The sequence below is a fragment of the Amblyomma americanum genome, chromosome 11, assembly GCF_052857255.1.
Source record: "Amblyomma americanum isolate KBUSLIRL-KWMA chromosome 11, ASM5285725v1, whole genome shotgun sequence".
In the NCBI taxonomy this organism is placed as follows: Eukaryota; Metazoa; Arthropoda; class Arachnida; order Ixodida; family Ixodidae; genus Amblyomma; species Amblyomma americanum.
The window spans coordinates 17,160,915-17,182,767 of NC_135507.1; the positions used below are offsets into that span (position 1 = coordinate 17,160,915).

Here is a 21,853-nt window from a genome sequence, read left to right on the forward strand (position 1 = left end):
GATGACCGGCATTAAAAATTCAGTACCCGTCGAGGCGCGACGCTCTGCGCTCTACGAAGTCGGTAGAAAAAAATAAAACGCTATAAAAAGAACTCGTAAAGCAAAGCAGACGCTCAGCTCCCTACCGGTCGATCACATATAGAGCGTGAATAAGCTTGCATCGTCCATAAGCCCTCAGTGCTCTGGGCGCGATGACGCTGTTCTGTCCTTGTTTGTAGTTTTTCTCGAGTGAGGAAGAGGCGTTAAGCCTCGGTTACTGGAAACACAAATGCATCGGCGTGGAACGCCAAGGGGCTTCATTAAGGTGCATGCAGTATCAAAAAACAAAACAAAGAAACAGAACAAGCTAGTAACATCGAAATAGATGCGACAAGGCCGGAACGAACGGGGAAGAGGCGCTGGTTTGCTGAAAGAAAAGAAAATGAATTCTCAGAAGCATTTTAAACATGCAAATTGACTAAAAAACGTCCTATGAATTCTAAAAGCCCTTGAAGTGTGTCTAGATTATGCTTTAAATAGACCTGAACCAAGTTGGCGAGAGCTGGAGTTTCTTCGTATTTCACAGATGTTGCAGTCGGCAGTGCTTCCCCGATTTCAACGCTAGCACTATCAGGACGTTTCGGCGAGAAAAACTTATTTCAAACTTCTTTCAATATGTCAAGCCAAGACCATGAGTGGATGAAGGCCACGTAGGCATCTGACCCTGCTCAGCAACTGAGTCGGAGTACCAAGGTTCCAAACCGACCCCGGCGGCCGCGTTTGGATGGAGGCGAAACACAAAAGGCGCCCGTGTGCTGCGCGATGTCTGTGCACGTTAAATATCCCCAGGTGATCGAAATTATTCCGGAGCCCTTCTCTACAGCTCCCCTCATATCCTGAGTCGCTTTCGGACGTTAAACCCCCATAAACCATAAACCATTATTATGCTAAGACGGTAAGCTTATATCTAAATTTTTTGTTTCCTCCTTCATTCACACCTTCGTCCCTTTCCTAACGGGGCGGTTGAGGCGACCACAGTTAGAGCGCTATTACCTTTGCTCGAAATCTTTTTTCTTAAAAAGCCTTTAATTAACAAGGGTGCTGGTGATGGTTAACAACTTTCTAATGCTCAGAAAGAGTTTGGGGGTCAGGAGACCCGCTACATGGCCGGTGTCCTTAGTTTCGGACAGCGCACGACGAGGCCCCGTCTCGCGCCCGCTTTACCAGATCCCTTTGGGACTCCAGTGTTGAGCAGCTGAGGAGGGCAGTCTACCATGCCTATCCAAACACGACCGGTGTGTTCGGGTTCGAACCGGACCGCTGCGGCCGCGTTTCGATGGAGGCGAAAGGCTAAGGCGCCCGTGTGCTGTGTGATGTCAGTGCACGCTAAAGTCCCCAGGTGGTCGAAATTATTCCGGAGCCCTCCAGTACGGAACCCGCCGCTGTAGCTCAGCGCTTAGGGCGCTCGGCTACTGATCCGGAGTTAATAATAATAATAATAATAATAATAATAATAATAATAATAATAATAATAATAATAATAATAATAATAATAATAATAATAATAATAATAATAATAATAATAGGTTTTGGGGGAAGGAAATGGCGCAGTATCTGTCTCATATATCGTTGGATACTTGAACCGCACCGTAAGGGAAGGGATAAAGGAGGGAGTGAAAGAAGAAAGGAAGAAAGAGGTGCCGTAGTGGAGGGCTCCGGAATAATTTCGACCACTTGGAGATCTTTAACATGCACTGACGTCGCACAGCACACGGGCGCCTTAGAGTTTTTCCTCCCTAAAAACGCAGGCGCCGCAGTCGGGTTCACCCGCCGCTGTGGCTCAGTGGTTAGCGCGTTCGACTACTGCTCCGGAGTTCCCGGGCTCGAACCCGACCGTGGCGGCTGCGTTTTTATGGAGGAAAAACGCTAAGGCGCCCGTGTGCCGTGCGATGTCAGTGCACGTTAAAGATCCCCAGGTGGTCGAAATTATTCCGGAGCCCTCCACTATGGCACCTCTTCCTTCCCTCCTTCTCTCACTCCCTCCTTTATCCCTTCCCTTACGGCGCGGTTCAGGTGTCCAACGATATATGAGACAGATACAGCGCCATTTCCTTTCCCCAAAAACCAATTATTATTATTATTATCAGTCGGGTTCGAACCTGATCCGGAGTTCCCGGGTTCGAACCTGACACCAACGCCTGCGTTTTGATGGAGGTGAAACGCTAAGGCGCCCGTGTGCTGTGCGATGTCAGTGCACATTACAGACCCCCCCCCCCCCCCCCCCCCCCCCGTGGTCGAAACTATTCCGGAGCCCACCACAACGGCACCTTTTTCTTCCTTTGTTTTTTTCACTCTCCCCTTTATCCCTTCCTGTACGGCGCGTTTCAGGGGTCGGCCGATATGCGAGACAGATACTGCGCCCTTTCCTTTCCCCGACAACTCACCAACCAACCTCGGGTAGATGTAGGGGGAAAGTGAGGATTCTGAGTACATGCACACACCATCTGGAAGGTATCGCTCAGTGGCCGAAAATTATTCCGGAACCCTCCACTACGGCACCTCTTTCTTCCTTCTCACAGTCCCTCCTTTATCCTTTCCCCTGCGACGCAGTGCAGGTGTCCGCCGATATGTGAGACAGATACTGTGACATTTCCTTTCCCCAACAGCCAGTTGAATCCAATTCACAGTACGGGCAACGCCTTTCTATGTTAAGATCAGTGTTTGACTACGGCAGGGCGGAGAAGAATGCCTTTCGGCAGGCTCTTCATGCCGTGGTATCTTATCGACCGTGGCATTCGGAATGACTTCCACAGACTGAATTGAACATGAAGGCAGCTGTGCATGCAGTGGTCGAGGTGCCGACTGAAACTCAAGTACTTAGAAAATATATGCATTAAGTGGAATAGTCTTAGTGTATTTGTATATTGACGTCTCGAACCGCAAGGAAAGCAAATGTTTTTGTCCTAAAAGCCGATTTCAGCTTTGTAGTTGCGTGTGTCCGAGAGAATAGCAACGTGGTGTGGTCCCAGGTAAACCGGGTTCGTAGGCGTTGAAGACGTTGCTTCCGTGTTTGGTGCCTCCACGATTGGGTGGATGGGAAAAGTTTATTGACAAGCGAGTGTCGACCGTTTAAGGTCTCGCGGCCACTGCACAGCCCTCACATTACGCGCATGTGTCCAGGCTACATAGGGCCATGGCACTGGCACCCGGTCCCTCTATTATCCCTTCCTTACGGCGCGGTTCTAGTGTCCACTGAGATACGTGAGACAGTTACTGCGCCATTTACTTTTAATATTATTAATTGGTTTTTGTGGAAAGGAAGTAGCACAGTATCGGTCTCATATATAGGCGGACACCTGAACCGCGCCGTAAGGGAACGGTAAAGGAGGGAGTGAAAGAAGAAAGGAAGAAAGAGGTGCCGTAGTGGAAGGCTCCGGAATAATTTCGACCACCTGGGGATCTTTAACGTGCACTGACATCGGACAGCACACGAGCGCCTTAGCGCTTTGCCTCCATAAAAACGCAGCTGCCGCGGTCAGGTTAAACCTAACTGTGGCGGCCGCGTTTCGATGGATGTGAGACGCTAAGGCGCCCTTGTGGTGTGCATGTCAGTGCACGTTAAGATTCCCAGGTGGTGGAAATTATTCCGGCACCTCTTTCTTCCTTTCATCTTGCACTCCCTCTTATATAACATTCCTTAAGGCACGGTTCAGGTATCGGCTGATATGTGAGAGAGATACTGCGCCATGTCCTTTCCCCAAAACCAATTTTCATTTTAGATCTACATGGTTGGTTATTAGTTTGCATTGTATTGGAGGTTTAATTTTGTGGCGCTAGTGAGGACTGGCAGTTTGGAATGGATGACCAGAGAGGGCGATGCTGCCTCTTTTACAGCGTGTGCGTGCTTGCCTGTCTGAGCAGGCATGCTTGGGCGTCGTAACACAAGAAGAATATCAGTTCCCACGCAAGTAGTCAACCCAATACATCGTAGTCAGCCGCAGCCGTGTGTCTGTGTGCAGAACGCAATATTTTGGACTGCCGCGTGTGATAACTGTTGTTTTCTGTTTTGATCGAATATTACCTGTGGCTCTAAAGCGACCATCGCACTTGTTCTATCGTTTTGATTGAGAGGGACAAAGGTCGCTGCGACAAAGCTGTTTAATTAAATTTCTCTTATCGGCTCCTGTTGTTAGCTATGTTATTAATCTTGCAACAGGGCAGTGTGGACACTACCACCATACCTAAAAGCAATTTGAAAAATTAAAGCAGGTTTTTGGGAAGGAAATGAAGCAGTATCTGTCTCACATATCGGCCGACACCTGTACCGCACCGTAAGAAAAGTGATAAAGGAGGGAGTGAATGAAGAAAGAGGTGCCGTAATGGAGGGCTGCGGAATAATTTCGAACACCCGGGGATCTTTAATGCGCACTGACATCGCACAGCACACGGGCGCCTTGGCGTTTCGACTCCATCGAAACGCAGCCGCCGCGGTCAGTTTCAAACCCGGGAACTTCGGATCAGTAGCCGCTGCCGAAATAAAATTTACTGCAGTCAATCATAGTTTTTTCGTCGTTTCATACTGTTTTTTTCCACTGTGTCGCGTTACCTTTTTGCAGGAACATTAGTCATCGTTTGCATTGCGCGGAATTGTGGCTACTGTTTTTTAGCCCCAAAAGACTAACGAAAGTCGTGTGTTGAATATTGATTATCTAATATACATATTGATTATCTAATATACATTTTTCTTGCGCCTTTCGTAATCTTGTGCAGATGATACTGCTCGTACATTAAAAAAAGTTGAAGAATGGTTTTTGAGGAAAGGAAATGACGCAGTATCTCTCTCGCATCTCTGTGGACACCTGAACCGCGCCGTAAAGAAGGGATAGGGATTGAGAGAAGAAAGGAAGAAACTGTAGTGGGGAGCTCCGGGATAATTTCGACCACCTGGGGATCTTAACCGTGCGCTGACATCGCGCAGCACATGGGAGATTTTTGCGTTTCGCTTCCATGTAAACGCACCCGGCTCGGTGGCTCAGTGGTTAGAGCGCTCGGCTACAGATCCGGAGTACCCGGGTTCGAACCTGACCGCGGCGGCCGCGTTTCGATGGAGGCGAAACGCAAAAGGTGCCTGTGTGCTGTGCGATGTCAGTGCATGTTAAAGATCTCCATGTGGGCGAAATTATTCCGGAGCACTACACTACGGCACCTCTTTCTTCCTTTCTTCTTTCACCCCCTCCTTTATCCCTCCCCTTACGGCGTAGTTCAGGTGTCCAACGATATATGAGACAGATACTGCGCCATTTCGTTTCCCCCAAAACCAATTATTTTTATTATTAGATTTAAGGCTGACTTGTATGCCTGTCTTACTAGTGCATCTACCTTTTCCTCTTGCGCTTTTGTGAGGTAGATGTAGGGAAAAGAATAAACCATCCCCCCAAAACCAATTATTATTATCCGACTAATTACGAAAACTGCACCAGCCGCCTCAGGTCATGTGCACGCATGTCTCGGTGCTTATTGGCTATTCTTCTAATCAGCCGGATAATTTGATATGTCGTGATTATAAGTTTGGACTTGAATGATTTTTTGCTGGTTTTTGTGTGTATTTTCACTCATGTTGCCAGGCCTGGTCCTTCAAGGAATTTTTTCGCTTTGACAGAGCTGTAACTTAGAATGTTACATTAAAACTGGCAATAAAATATTATTATTGACTCGATTAATCAGCGTTGTGCATTAAGAATTGTGCTAGCTTAGAGAGCAGTCTTTCGGGCGATTTGAAAAGGTTTGATTGCATTAAATATCGTTGATTCGGTTGATACCGTAGGTCCATCGTCCACCAGATTCACATTTTATTCTTTGACGAGGGCCTCGCATTCAAATTAACTGAACTGTCCATAACAACGCACACAAAACAGAGATATTTATTGGTCGGACATTGTCCCGAGTTTAGCCATAGTTCTAGCGCCAATAAATCTTCGCAAAGATGCATATGACTGGAGGAGGCATCGTGTCCAGCGTAGGACAGAGCTAGGCCATCTCCAGCTTGACAACAAGATGAAATTATAATTTTTGCTAATTCTGACATGCTTAACCGACTAAAGGTTTAAAAGATTGATTTCGCTAAGTTTTTCGTTTTATCAGCAGAACAATGGTTGGCTTTGCGGACAATTGCTGTTGTTGCCACATGCTAGCTTTTTAAGGGGTGCTCTGTTACAGCTTTCGACCTAACGCATATATAAGTCGAGAATGAAACTAAGGCGATCAAACTCTTAAAAATAAAAACACGCATCAGTTTGTGACCCCCGCGTGCCTAAAGATATTGGATTTGTAATCGGAGGCAGGTGTGTATTCACTTTCTGTTGTAAGCTTGACCGCAATACATCAATTAATATCATTGCTCACCGGACCTCCCTTGCATCTGTATTTCAAAACACATCGGGGGTAGGCAAATGAGAAAATTTCTAAACTTTCTTCGATGTACCTTGCAGCAGTGAATCCGCAGACACACCTGCTCTAGTTTCATAGCGTTGTCACGCGATACCCCACTGCGAATGCTACCTCGGTCATCGCCGTGACGATCCGCAAAGAGCCATAAAAGTAAGTTCTACCAAACTAAACTGCTCATGCGAGAAAAGATAAAATAATGTACAGCGATATGGAAATTAGAGTTGATGAAATATTGCCAAAGGCTACGGTGGCGTGTACGTAATTTGAAAGCCAAAGTTGGCGTGGTCTGCGGGCGGAACGCAAAAATCGCGTGTCGACATTTGCGTTTTCTTGATGTTTCAGTGGCAGAGGAATCGTGATAAAAACACGCGTTCGTCTTCCAGGCAGGAATTTTCGTTTGCTGAAACTTCAAATACACGACGTTACACGGGCAGTTGGTTGAATAAGCATAGAACACGACTTTCCGTCTGAAAAGGTGAGTGTCTAGTGGTTTAATTCAAACCGAGCGTACATAACGGGCGCCGATAACATGTTGAGAGCTTCAGTACTAGTTTTCTTTTACCGGTGCCAGAATTTCGTGAAGTGTTGTTCACGTCCTTGCTTATAGTTAAGCAGCAAAACTGAAAGAGGCATATTGGTTACGGTGCTCTGTCGGTGTTGTTCATATTACTGGTGCTCTTAATTTTACATTTCGATGACTTGGGCTTTTCAAGAAAGAATCGACTGTTCAATGACCGCTAAGCTAACGTAACTACGTATGTGCGCTGCTGTTTGACTGCACAGGCGTCATAGCGTGCGTGTTGTTTGCCTGCAAACGAAGAGGCAAGGATAGTAAGGCGTAGTAGCGTTACGCATTTGAAACTAACGATTATAAACATGATCCAGACAAGCGTCACCCACCTTCTGCAATCCGAAATGATAGTCAGAAAAACTTCGGAGTTAAAACGGCATTAAAATTGAGATAAAAGAAGCCATGACAAAACAGCGCTCTGGGGGCTAAGGCAGTGATTTTAGATGACTTCAATCGAAATGTACGCTTATCACTCCCTTTATGGAGGAAAAACGCTAAGGCGCCCGTGTGCTGTGCGATGTCAGTGGACGTTAAAGATCCCCAGGTGGTCGAAATTATTCCGGAGCCCTCCACTACGGCACCTCTCTCTTCCTTTCTTCTTTGACTCCCTCCTTTACCCTTCCCTTACGGCGCGGTTCAGGTGTCCAACGATATATGAGACAGATACTGCGCCATTTCCTTTCCCCCCAAAACCAATTATTATTATTATTATTATTATTATTATTATTATTATTATTATTATTATTATTATTATTATCACTCCCTCCTTTATCCCTTCCCTTACGGCGCGGTTCAGGTGTCCAACGATATATGAGACAGATACTGCGCCATTTCCTTTCCCCAAAACCAATTAAAAAAAAGCAAACCGTTAGTCACGCTTTGAAGTCCGGTTTAAACGGCTTTTTTGCAGTAACACTAAGATCTTCCTTGGTGGCGTGCGCAGGTGTACCTGTGTGTTCCTTATATTGCTAATGTTGTAATGGTGACCTGCCTTGCATATGCAGGTCTAAGCTCGCCACGGGGATGGAGGAGCGCGAATGTATTGGTGGTGGTAGTGTTTTTTTATTAAAATAATAGTTAAAAGCAAGGAAAAGATTTTTGCTAGCCCCGGCATCTGCCATCGATACTTACTGAAGCACCTGAGCTGGGGTAGCGGAAATAAAGGATAGCAGGCAGAATGGAGAAATTAAATGAAAGAGGTGAGGGGACAGGAAGAGAGGATAGGGGGAGAAGTAATATATACAAACTATTTGCACAATAAGAAATGCGTCCAGGTTGTGCGCGTGATTAGTTCATTTTAGAGGAATTAAAACACACGCGCACAGCACTGTTGCGAATGTATTCACAAGCGCAGATTTAGACTTGGAAGAATACAGGGACCTCTAAGACATTTCCCATTTACAGAAGAGTCCGATGGAATGCCATTTGCTGCCTAAACTTAACACCCTGATGCATTTCGTGCCTTGTGGTAATCCAGACGTAGCACGTGCTAGCCTGAAGCACTTCTGTGCGTTGTCTATTTCGTTTATATTAACTTGCGCCCTGCGACAGTGCTGCGTATCGCAGGCACCGTTAAATAGCTTCAGTATTCCACAGTTTCGCAGTTTTAGCTCTCGAGAGCACCTTTAGAGTCTATGCTTTGTAAAAGTCTGCGCGTAATCCGTTTGGTAATACTTTATGCAGGGTACAGGGGACGAAGCCTTCCCTTCGTACCGGAGGCAATGCAGGCAGGCGGGCCTCATCATGTGACGCTTGGAGCGCAACGTGAACACACCATACGTGCAGAGAAAAACAGCCAGAAGGCGTCCATGTTCCGACACCTCAGTACACTCCTGTACAGGTCCCAGATTCCAGGCATGAAGGTCGTCTTCGGTCCGCAAGTGCCCGTCGCAAGACGCGCCTGCTGGGTCGTGATGCTCGCGGTCTTCGCGGGGTTGACATGCTGGGACATTGCCAGGTACAGTCACCCCCCCCCCCCCCCCCCCCCCACAATTGCTCTATAAGGTTAAATAACTTGGGAACGGCAGCTGTACTAGGCATCCATTGAGTAACGTCAAATTTATGGTTCACGCCTAGTTCTCTGTAAGCATTGCTTATGTTGTGAGTAAGGCTGAAACATGGTGTGTTACCAGAGCATTTTGGTAACTTAAAGGGTACAGGCACCGAAGTTTCGATTGCGTGCTTCTTTCTGAGGTAACGACGCCTGAAATATTACAGTCGGAAAGAACTTAAGCCTACCGTGAAGCTCCGCTCCCACTGAAGGGTGCCACATACTATCCCTCCGCGACAAGGACAGAGTCCGTGATTCACGAATTTGTTGTTACCTAAACAGTGCCAATCAAAAACCGAAAATTTAAGGAGATCCTTTTTTAATACTGCGACTTGTTTAACAAATCGAAGCATTCAAGGTTTAGTTTCCTTAACTGCGGTAATTTTTCAACGGAACATGCAGTAGGATATTGTGGACGGTTGCGATTATCCCCAACTCCTGTTTTTTAAGTTGTGCTCTAATATAGTATAATTACAACACTACTTAAAAAACAGGAATTGAGGACATTGGCAACGGCGTACAAAATGATGCATACTCTGCTGTCAAATCATAGCGAAATCAAACATGTTTGATATGTTTAATATATATAATAATAATAATAATTGTTTTTTGGGGAAAGGAAATGGCGCAGTATGTCTCATATATCTTTGGACACCTGAACCGCGCCGTAAGGGAAGGGATAAAGGAGGGAGTGAAAGAAAGGAAGAATAGGTGCCGTAGTGGAGGGCTCCGGAATAATTTCGACCACCTGGGGACCTTTAACGTGCACTGACATCGCGCAGCACACGGGCACCTTAGCGTTTTTCCTCCATAAAAACGCAGCCGCCGCGGTCGGGTTCGAACCCGGGAACTCCGGATCAGTAGTCGAGCGCCCTAACCACTGAGCCACCGCGGCGGGTTTTTTGTTTAATATATATCTTGTCATAAAACTCGTCCTACCCGGTGCTACGTGGCAATATTTTGATAGGATGGCCTGCATTCAGCAGTCGCTCTAAGAACAAATACGAGTGATCATGATGATTATAATGATGATGATTTCTTCAAGTTTAATGGCACATACCCACGGCGGGAGGGATTGGCCAGGGTGCATTGCGGAGTTTCGAAGCGTTGAGGCGGTTGTCATCGTCTTCTTCCTTGAGCGCTAGCTGGAGAGGTTCCGGAGGCGAAGGTCTGTCGACAACTACCTCCGGGCGAAAAGGAGCAATCCTTGCGGCTTATGGGGATGTGATGATGGCGGGGCCGTAATAGTGTTTGAGGCAGTGGGTGTGTCAAATTTCACTGCCTCGGCGACGGTGATGAGTGGATGGCGTGAGTGGCCTGATGAGGTAATTGACCGGTGATATTTGCTTGATAATCAGATAGGGTCCTGTTACTTGCCAAGAAGTTTGGAGGAAAGGCTGGGGGTGGAGGAAGGTACCTACAGGCAGACCAGGGAGTCGGGAAGAAGCTGGAAGAACTGCAAATTGATCACGGGTGCATTTCTGCCGCTGCTGGGTGTGCTAAGTGAAGGAACCGGAAGCTAGCTGGAGGTATTCTTCGGCATAAGCTGCGGCTTGGGAAATAGTCGTAAATTCGAAAGCATCACATCGGCATGGCAGAATTGTGCCCATTGTGCAAGAAGGCTCGTGGCCATAAAGGAGAAAGTATGGCGAGAATCCAGTGTGGCTTGAATAGCGGAGTTCTAAGCATTGGTGGCCAATGGTAGAACGTGGTCCCATTTGCAGTGATCGGAAGCAACATACGCACCATCATGTCGTCGAGGATGTGGATAAAGCACTGAACCAAACCATTGGTCTGCAGATTGTATGCGGAGGTGGTGCTGCGACCGTTGCTGCAATGTCGGGGAGAGATACGCAACCTCCATCACTGAGCAACTCCTTGGGGCACCATGGCGAAGAATGATAATGATGGAAGGCGGAAGAATTTACAAATGGATCTTGAATAATTTCGGCCACCTGGGGATCTTTAACGTGCACTGACGTCGCACAGCACACGGGCGCCTTTTGCGTTTCGCCTCCATTCGCAACGCGGCCTGTGCTGTTGGGTTCCGGATACAAAGCCGTGTACAATATTGTCATTTAGTGGACGGGTATAAATGTTTGCGCAATTACGGGGACTAAGTGGCGTAAAGTTGTCCTCCAGGTTTCATGGTTATCGACGAAATGTTTGAGCAAAACCTGCACAAATAAATGCTGCGCACTTATGGTAGCATGGAGAGGCTGCGAATGGCGTTACCGTTATTTTCAACGTTCATTCGTGGCGATGATGGTGCGAAATGTTTCACAATTTGGGTACCGAGCAAGCCTCTGCTTTCTTCACAACTTACGACGTGCTACTGATCCTTAGGACGCGGGATGAATCGCGGTTGAGGCGGCCGCGTTTTAGTAAAGGCGAAGCGCAACAAAGCTTCCGTGTTCAGTGCAGTGTAAGTGGACGTAAAGAACACCAGATGGTCGAAATTAGAGTTATTTAGAATTAGAAATTAGACTTAGAGGCGGGTTTATTATTAGTTCATTCTCTCGAGCGGTGGGAGGCCGTGCTGGCCAGCTCAGGCCCGTGGACTTAAGTCCGAATTATTGAGTGAGCCGATCAGGTCGCCAACAGCCATGGGCTGACGGCCACCTAACATGACTCTTCTGTAGCAATCTATTTTCGGCGAAATAACTGCTTTACAATCCAATGCAATCCCTCATGGCGTGGTTCAGGTGTCTACCGAGTAGTCTGACAGCAACTGCGTCTGTCCTTTCCAGAAAACAAATTTTCTCCACAACCCAATCTTAGGTAACTTAGGTTAGGCAACACAGTAGCTAAATGGGCATGGGGACTTTACACAATGCGTAGCTCCTTAAAGGGGTGATGGTTTATATTCTAACAACTACCGGAACTGAGGTAACAGAATAAAACGGTATTTTTCAGCCGAGACTACTAGAATATGAGAGCTCATGAGCACATTAAATTGAAACCTAGCTTTTTCTCCTGTGCCCAGCGGGATCAAATGGTAGGGGCTTTTTGACGTCTCTCCTGATCACAAATTTCATATTTACAAAGTTCCCGGTAAACCATGTAGCCTTACGTTTCCATTATTACAATATTAGAGCATTAGAATACTGCATCACAGTCATCGCGAACAAGAATGTAATAGATTATGTTATAAGCAGACCAAATGACCGAAGTATATGAGCACTCGTAAAATCAGCAGTTATTGCAGCTGTGCCTCAAAGCGTGGCGAGAAATTTTGCGTTACTACCTGATCAGTAAGGTTTTTTCATCCAGTAATGCTTATAGGAAAATATGAAGACGTTAAGCAGCTGGTTGATCTTAACATAATTTTGCGGAAAGAGAATACTCTATGCGTATAGCATAATGACTAAGTAACTAATTATTTGCGATGTGTCTACATCGTAATCTCTATGTAATGGCTATGCATTTTAGATATCAATTATAATGGTTAGCTAAGCTAAACCAACTTTCCGGCCACGTGAGCTGATGACTGGTTTAGCTCAGTGACATGGCATTTTCGGGAAAATTCCATTAAGCACGAGCTCTCCGGTCATATCCTAAGCCCAGCTAGCGCACTTTCTGTGCTTGTGGGCCGAGAATTGGTCTAGTTGGATCGCATGGCGTCATGAGGGAGATTTCCCTCTACAAGTGTATCTTTATGATCCTGGTGGACAGCCCAGCTAGCCCACTCTTCGGTCATGAGTGCGGAGTATTGGGCTAGCCAGACCACATGAGGTCATAGGGTAATTTGTTCACAACACCAACCCCCTCATCATGATAACTTGCGTAGCTAGCCCATACCCCAGCCAGCCCAAGCTTGCCGAGGATACGGACTGCTTTTATTACTTCCCTTACGGCGCGGTTCAGGTGTCCAACGATATATGAGACAGATACTGCGCCATCTCCTTTCCCCAAAAACCAATTATTATTATTATTAGTAATGTTGAATAAAATGAACAATTACGGGATGGTCAGCCATCAGATGCGACAATCCTGCGAAAGTAGTTGGGTTTACCTTCGATGATTACTTTAATGTTTTTAATCTACTGAATGGTTTTACTATAAGTCGAGGCTTCACACACGCGACCCAATTTTTATGGAAGGTTGAGGTGGGTGGAGGGTGGGGCTTCTGGAGGGTAGAAATTTCGGTCTTCAAGGCTGCCAGACAAGCGCCGCCATTTTAGCATTGTGACATTAGCACTGTTTATGACGTAACATTCTGGGAGGCATTCTTTGTGAGTTCCACTCTGATGCCCGTGAAGGCCAGAGTCTCCTGATCAGGCATCCATGCGGCAAATGCTCTTGAGAGCGCCCGCCTACCTCTGCATCCATCTGATCTCCCAACATGTCAGCGAGGGCGTATTTGCCTCCGAGGAGAAGCGTTCTCCAGAGCTCGGGTGACTGAATTGTGGAGCCGTTGGAGGAGGCAATGTCTAAAAGCGATGCGCGGATAGGAAAGTAGCCATTCCAGTCTTTCGCTTATATGTTTCAATTCCATGAATCAACAAACATTACAGCCAAAGAAGCAAAACATAGTGAACGCCCCTCGTACGTTGTAAAGGAAAAAACGCAAGATGCTTTTCCGAGAGTAGTCTCCTTTTTGGTGTGTGAAGGAAGCCGACTGCTAAGTCAGTTAATGTGTTCAACATAGAAGTCAGGATTTACCCAAACACCATTTTCACTTGCCACTAACTGAACAAGGTATAAATTGTTGGCTGTTCAGTGTCAGGACTGCGTATCAGCTGAAAACGACGCAGAAGGCTTTTAACCAAAGTCCAGTGTTCAAGGTTACGTTGGGATCTTATTTCTATAAACTATAATGACTTTTTGAATACGCTTTTATGTTTTTAAAAACCCTCCAGAGCGATTGCCTACAATCTTGATTCTACGTGATTCGTAATATGATGACTGGCTGCAGGACGTTGACCGAGTTTGCCGAGCGACCCGTCGCCATAGACATCAGTCTGTCCGAGACAGAGCGTGGTCAACTGCCACTTCCAGCCATCACTGTGTGCAATATGAACCAGGTGCGGAGGTCCGTACTCTGCGGCAACGATACAGACTTGGCATCTCGGCGGGGGGCCGACTACTGGAAGGAGCGCCTGTGCAATGGACGACCTATAGAGAACGTCTGGGTATTTCGCATATAAGTTTATATACATCTCGTCAGAGCCCTTCGGTCGTACCAGTTACGGAATACGGAACTACGAAGGAAACTCGGGCTAGACCTGCGGCCATTACTTAAATGTTAGCAAATAAAAGCGTCATCTACGAACTACAGACGTAACTCTTAGCGCACACTGCAACCTTTCTTTCTCCTTTATCGCATTTTAAGCAGATCTGAGTAGCTAGCGTGAATAGAGGAGATGGCGTGACTGTCAACCAACCAACGTGGTTTGCACGAATCAGAGTGAGATGTCTGTAACGGGGAGTCATGAGCAGCTTCATAGTCCGTGAGTCCAAGAGGCGGTACTTCATACGGGAATTCAGTAATGGAGGCTGATTATGGGGGTATGTGCTATTTTGACTTGCCGCATTAGAAAAAAATATTAATCAGTCGAGTATGAATTTCCAACGACAGGAAGGGAAAAAAGGGATTATTACGGTAGGTTACGGTGACGAAACGAAAGATATACATATTTATACTTATTTATAGCCAAGCGAAAACGCCTGTTAGGGACGCGAATCCACGACCAGAAGTACTACGAGACAGTTGCTCTATGCGACTATCTATATATACTAACCGGGAGGGTTGAAGTTTGGAAGGCCGACGCCCAAGTCGATAAATTGATAAGGGAAAGGTGTGATGCCAATAGATTTTTGTCAAATAGTTTCTTCAGTGATGAATTAAAGATAATGAATTCATTCATGATAACGGCCTTCAGCCATGCAAGAGAAAATGAAATTAGGTGAAAGGATGTATTATGGTCTCTTTATTGACGCTCCGAACAGCGGAATCCATTCCGCTTTCCAATGCAGCCGCATGCATAGTTGCGCTGAGGTGAATAATATGGTATTTATTCACATGCATTATATCTAGCACGACGTGGCAAATTCGTCGAATACCAATGAAAAAGGAAAAAAGAAGGCGAGACTGTGAACGACGAGTGCATCAACAGTTAGTCGTTAACGGAAAGGTGTCCCGAAAGATACCTTGAGAACCACGCAGTCCAGATAAGAAGAACGCCGCGCAGAGTTCACCGAGGTGCTGCTGCATTTTATATTTTCATTTTGTTTCGCACTCTACGCTCAACGGCTTGTAACGGAAATTAGAGCAAAGAACTGTCAACTTTTCTCACTTTCCGGATCGAGATGAGCGAGGAGTTGCTGAGGGAAGCGGACAACTTCACCGCATGGGTTATGAGGACCCAGAGGCGGGACATTGAACTCGGGCTGAGGATGGGCCACCAACGGGACGACCTGTACCTGGAGTGTTCCTTCGGGTCGATCGACTGCCGGAAAGAAAAGTATGCATATGAGGTTTAACGTAGCATATAATCCATACTTTAGCTGTGAGAGGACCGATACTGGAGGCCTTGAGAATAGGCGCCTCTAGCATACCGTTGTACTGTGTTACCTATACCGGAATACCGCGAGCCCGCCCACCAACAGTGCGCAAGCGCTGATTGGTCCCGATGTGGTAGGCGCGCGCGTAGCTGGGGGTACTTGACGCCATGGAGGACGTAAAGAAGAATCAAGCTGTGCCTGTATGTTGTTGCTGGTTCCATCCGTACATCTTGCTTTTTTTTGCGCCGTGACAAACCTAGTCATATGGGAGTCTGCTTTAGGGGCTGCACATAGCTCAGCATACGTGGCCGCGCCAGCCGCTGCTAACCTCGAGAAAATGAAAGTTTCTCTAGGTTTCTCGCTCTAGTGTGAAAGGCTATCCAGGTATTAATTTTCCACACGCGACTATTGTCCGCAGGCTGTGGCGGCAGGCTTGGACGGGGTCAAGGACAAAAGAGGAGGCTGGCGAGGGACTCAAATGAACTGGTTTTTGGGTGAACTTGTGTCCAAAGGAAATGAGCAACTTTGCGGTGGCGACAGCCGCAGCTGCTCTGAGCGGCGTCGATTGTCTGATTGGCCATGGCTTTCAGCCCAGCTCAATTTAAAGGTGACGGCGTAATTTCGGCATAAGGCACCTATAGAACTTATGCCTATCTTGCATATTCCAGAAAACGCTGCACGTGACTAGAATTATTTCCGATATCTATGGTCGCCCACAGCTATACACTATAACGTGTATCCGAACAAACATGGTGTTGCGTATGCAGGGAACTCTGAATAGAGTGTGCGGCTCGCACAAGCAAGACTTGGCAATTACTTTGCCTTAAATACAAAAGAATGAGTATAGTTTTACATCCCTAAAAGACAGGCTTATCTTTCATTTAGCTGGCCTCCAATAAGCCTTACTCTTCAGCTGTTTGAATACCCACATTTTGTTCTGCTCGTAATAAATGGCGGGCTTGCCTTATAATAACGAGATGAAATCCTGCGTTTGCCTTTGCCGACAGCTTTTTTTGTTTTTAAAGTTTCTTTTTGTTTCTTCCCACAGACTCCTATACGCTGTTCCATTCGGTCGCTATGGCACCTGCTACTGCTTCAACTTCAGACACGGCTTCTCCTTCGCCCCAGAAAACACGGGTGTCATCTCAAACGGTTAGTGAGTATGTGGTATGAAGCCGAAGCGAAGAAAGAAAGAGAGAACGAAGGAAATAATATAAATAGAAGAGATAAAGAGCTATCTAAAGAGAGAACTAAGGAAAGAGCAGAAAATTGAAACAAAAATTAGAAAAGAAAGATAAGAATTGAGCTTTAATACTCGTTGAGCTTTCATGGGGACTGCGAGATCTTTCAAATAAAGCCCATAAATAAAGCAGACATCCTGCGTTCCTAACGACTTAAGATGCACAGCGCCTGAGAGCCAACCTTCACTTTAATGTCTTTCCCTTGGCTGTATTAACGAGTTTAAAGAAAGCCAACTGATCGGAAAGCAGTTGAATAGAGTCTAAGATGACGTCAAACTTGGATGACAAACCAACATGTAATGTGAGCTTCCCGCCCATATTGTCTAGCTTCATCAACAGTTCTGTGTCCGTTCTCTTCTCTCGATGAGGGTCTGTGCGTTTACGTGTTGTGGTTTTTTTAGACAGATCATATTTATAAGACTTGTGGTACTCTTCGTATTGTGTTTTAAAAACAGTTTCAGTGACGCTACAACAATGACCAGCATGAAATGTATATTCACTCTCTGAGAAAAATAAACTGCTTTCCTTAATCACACACAACATTTTGGCAGGCGCCACAAAGAATAATTTCAAAGCTAACCGAAAGCACGACTAGATTCTATTTTATCTGGGTTTTGAATATCTGATATGACATCACCAATATGACAGGGTAACTCGTTGTGTGTTTTGTTGTTTAAATATTCCTGCAACAAATAGCATGAAGATGGTTCGTGCATAACGAACATGTGGCGTTACACGCAGGGCTCCGGATGGTGCTAGACGCTGAAATCGACGAGTACCTTCCTCTTTCGACTGAAGTCGGCTTCAAAGTTATGATTCACGAGCCGGGAGTGGAATCGGACTACAATCGCAACGGAATCCACATCCCGCCAGACTTCGCCACATACTTACGCATTGGCAAGGTGGGGCCACACATTGGCACTTAGGGGAAGCAATGGGCCACTGATAAATAGAGTTGCTGAAGCGACTAACAGAGGGCGCCACCTCCTAATCTTTTTTTACGCAACCTCCTTGAGAAGCCTAGAATCACTGGAACCATTTGCGTTTAGAAAACGAGGCGGCACGAAGAAAATGCGAAGGAAAAAAAACAGAATAAAATAGGTAATAGAAACCACGGTACATCGCGCGCCAAACGCGAGGCGGTGCCATTAATTCTTCATAGTTTTTGTGGGGAATGGGGATGTGTACCTGTTCGATCGGCATCAATTCTCATGTCTCCGGCTCGTGTGTAACGTCATAGATGCCTGCCCAAAAGATATATAGGAATGAATATGAATGAGTGATGTGGTCGGTGCGGAGACAAAAAATACTATTTCATAGAGGGAGACTATTGATTAGCATTAGTGAGATTAATAGTTCTGTGGACATCCATCGTACGCACCACTTATTAGAACGGTTAGAAGAATAATCTTATAGCTGCTCAGAATGTAACACATTAGGCATGGAGAAAAAAAGTTTAAAGGTAGCTGAAAAAAAGAACCCGATATACTGGTTTACCGTAGCTTAAATGACACTAACTTCTGCAATGAACCTAACAAAACAAGACTCAAGTAAATGCCTCGATAACGTAACGAAACACGGTAAATATACTGCTAACCAATTGCATATTGTAGAGGTTGCTTCACTGTGTACGCCGTGTGTTCTGAAGGAGCACCTTTGGGCTAGGCAGGGACAGAGTGTTTCTGGGCCGTCCAGATTGGTGCATGAGATTGTACGGCTTCGCCTTCTTGGCGAGCTGTGAAATAGTCTTGAAATTTTAAAGTTACTGGGAACTTTATTACCAGACAAAGAAATACGCTCTAAATGTATTAAGCGCGGGGGCAGTGACTAACGCAATGGACCAGCGCTTTCGCTGGGCGGAAGCTTGATTACAAGCACATTTAACCAATGTGAAATACATGTTAAGAAATCTGGCAGCCTCGACGCTATAGTTGCTGCAGTCTTTGTGCGTGACGCAGTAAGGAGGCGGGGGAAGAGGGAGACAGACGACCTTGTAACTTGTTGTGTGCACTGCACTCAACGCAGATGACCTTGCGGCGACTGGAGCCTCCTTACCCACAGCCCTGTCGCCACGACTGGCCGCCGGGGTACCAACAAATACAGTTCAGCCAAACAAGCTACACGCAAGTGGTACTATAGTGCCCCCTCCCTCTCCACCCCTAGCTTTTAACTAGCGAATTTAACGTCAGAGTTTAGGAAGAGAAACCTCTGAAACATCTCTAATAAACGAGAGAATTCGGTGCAATGTACGTTAGGCGAGCGTATCGGCAGGAAAAGATTTCAACGCTAAACTGATAAGGTGATGTTTCCCGACTAACGCGACTTTATCCTCGTAGTGAAAAAGCGTTCTCGATCACGTCACCAACCCGTGCGCATAAACGCAGCCTTTCACTACGCGCTATCTCTGGCGCAATGGAATGGGGCACACAACTGCAGCAAGACGCCGCCACCCCTGTCCTTTGCGAGCTGCGCCCACGTATGCCCGCAAACTTCTTAATCTCAGTTAGGCTAGGTTAGGTTAGGTTACTCATCTATTATTCATCTCATCTGCCCACCTAACTTTCTGCTGCCCCCTGCTACGCATGCCTTCTCTTAATGATAAGTTTAAACCACGAGCAACAGGAAAAGCTCAATGTGCAAAAGTAAGAGGCGGAAGCAATTATGTGTTCCCTGTTCATGCTAAGCCGCACGCACATTTGTCTAGAGTACTCGGACGGCGCACCGGGAACACACTTGTATCATTTACGAGTAGTATAGGGCTTTAAACTTGGTCCCATTGTGCATGAAATCGTGTTTAACTCCTAAAGTGTTTGAAAACTGTATTCGTCCTGCAAGAGAAATGCAAATGTCGTAAAACTCCCAGCAGAGCGTGGCCCTTGATCGCTCCAGACAGGTGTGTTGACGACAACTGTATGTGTCGTCTGCCACTGCTCCAGTAGTTGCAAAGCACGTTGGGAGACTTTGCCCACGCATTTACGCTTACCAGTAATATTTACCTGACCGCAAAAATATCTGTTGTCTTAATACTCTCTTCAACCTGCACAACGAAACTCGCGATTTGAATGATAAGGGCAAGTAATTGCAAGAGAAAATGCCAAATTAAGAAGTTCGCTTTCCGTGGTTCCATTGAGCTCTTGTCAGTAAGACAGTGTTTCAGGAAGCAAAGCTCTTGGAATTGTATTAGTAATTGTAGTTTTTTAAAAGAGTCAACAAAAGTATCTGTATTCTTATCTTTAAAAACAATTGATACCCTAAAAAATCCCTTTCCTGTGTGTGTGCATCAGGTTGTACAAATTCAAATAATGGCATTGGTTTCAGACTCGCTAGAAAAGAAGCGTGGGCGAGTTTGCGTGTCATTTGCAACGAACACAGAGCTCTAGACTGGCTTCATTCGCGAACAAGTGCAGTTCACGATGCTCATCACAGTTAGTTTCAGGCACGAGACCCATCTAGAGCAATGTAATGAAATGCACTGATCATGGCGCTTAAGCCCTGTGAAGAAGTATGCAAATGATTGCTAATTTTCTCTCAGGTGTTCTATAATTACAGAATGAAAACAAGCAAACAAAAATGCTTAGACATGAACGAGAATAATGCGGGATTTCTATCCTGCCCTACGAGGATGGAGGACGGGGAACAAGGAGAAAAAATGTACAGATGAACAGGGCGATTCATACAGCAGAGTACACATGAATCCGCTTCGTCCGGGTGAACACTAATGTTAACTATTACTCTGATGCATGAACCACATTCCTCTCCGTCCGGGGGAGCACTCATGTTAACGAGTACTCTGCCTTATGTATCGCATTTTGCTCCGTCCGGGGGAACACTATTGTTGACGAGTACTCTGCCGCATGAACCGCATTCCACACCGTTCGGGGGAACACTAATGTTAACTGTTACTCCGGCGCATGAGTCGCATCCTGCTCCATCCGGGGGAACACTGATGTTAACGAGTACTCTGCCGCATGAATGGCGTTGATCGTTTGCACTTTTTTCCCAAGCTGCTGCTAGGAGGGGGATCAAACCGTTAAAGCGGGTAGCATGATCCAGTCCATGAATCACTGATTTGCACGCCATACCCCACTTCACTCTCCCCACCTCGCTTTTAAGATTGGCGACCGCAGTTTGCCACCTGCCACCCGTTGTCTCCCACATTCGCTCTTCTCTCTTCTCCTTTTCCTCTCCTTCCGTGCTCTCCCATGAGACAAAAAGGATATTTTCCTATCTCTACTTTACCTCCTCTCCACTGAGGCTTTACATGCCAGCGCTAGCACCGGATACTTTTTGCGATTATTGCCGCTGTAATGCTAACGCATTAAAAATGGTGAAGCTGATAGTGTGCACAAGAACATGCAGGAGTTTTGGTTGCGAACGCTCTCCGCACAACTATCGCTCAAGCGTTGAAGAGCTGGTGGCAGGATTTAGTAATTAGCCTGCGTTGCAACGCCTGTAGGCAGATGCATTTTTACGCCTTTTATTTCTTCTTGGCGTGTCCTGCGTGGAACAGAAGTGCCTGGACGCCTGCCTCCAACTCAACATCTTCCAGCGGTGCGGCTGCATGGACCACAGGGTGCGCACGTTCAACATCTCCGGTGCGAAGCTGTGCTGCGCCAGAGGCAGTGAGTATGCCGACCGGCGTCAATCGCGATTGCCTTAGTCACAGTGCACGCTCTGCCTCACACTGCACCGAGTTTGCTGTGCAAACTGAGATACGCGCAATGATACGGGAATGTGTGTAAATGTAATTGCCTTCATACAAGTTAATTTCTGTGCCATTCTTTGGTAGCTTTCATTTTATATATAGATTTTTACACTACTCATCTTTTTGACTTTGTATTTGTGCGTCCTACTTATACTGAGGTATTTTTGTCAATAATTAAAACTTTTTTAATCCTCACCTTGTCTCATTGAAATAATCTACTATAATATAATTATCAATTGTGTCTGAAAGTACATAAAATTTCTATTAAGAAGTCAATATTTCTTAAAATTTCCAAACACTACAGACTAGACGTGCCATAGCGGAGGGAGGCTTCCTGTTTTGCAGTTAGGTAT

The 21,853-nt window shown here is 46.1% G+C and overlaps 1 protein-coding gene across 4 annotated transcripts in view; it reads left to right on the top strand.

Moving 5' to 3' along the window:
* The window catches only part of LOC144109500 (acid-sensing ion channel 4-like), a 93,301-nt gene that overhangs the window by 57,318 nt on the left and 14,130 nt on the right, over nt 1-21,853 (top strand). For 2 of the 4 annotated variants that reach the window (XM_077642325.1, XM_077642328.1), the window contains exons 2-8: nt 8,681-8,954; nt 13,966-14,182; nt 15,360-15,514; nt 16,603-16,706; nt 17,537-17,697; nt 18,821-18,925; nt 21,306-21,417. In XM_077642325.1, the coding sequence (XP_077498451.1) occupies nt 8,719-8,954; nt 13,966-14,182; nt 15,360-15,514; nt 16,603-16,706; nt 17,537-17,697; nt 18,821-18,925; nt 21,306-21,417 (1,090 nt within the window). In that variant the 5' untranslated portion in view covers nt 8,681-8,718. The remainder of the gene's footprint in view (nt 1-8,680; nt 8,955-13,965; nt 14,183-15,359; nt 15,515-16,602; nt 16,707-17,536; nt 17,698-18,820; nt 18,926-21,305; nt 21,418-21,853) is intronic. The other 2 variants (XM_077642326.1, XM_077642327.1) reach the window with 2 other exon arrangements.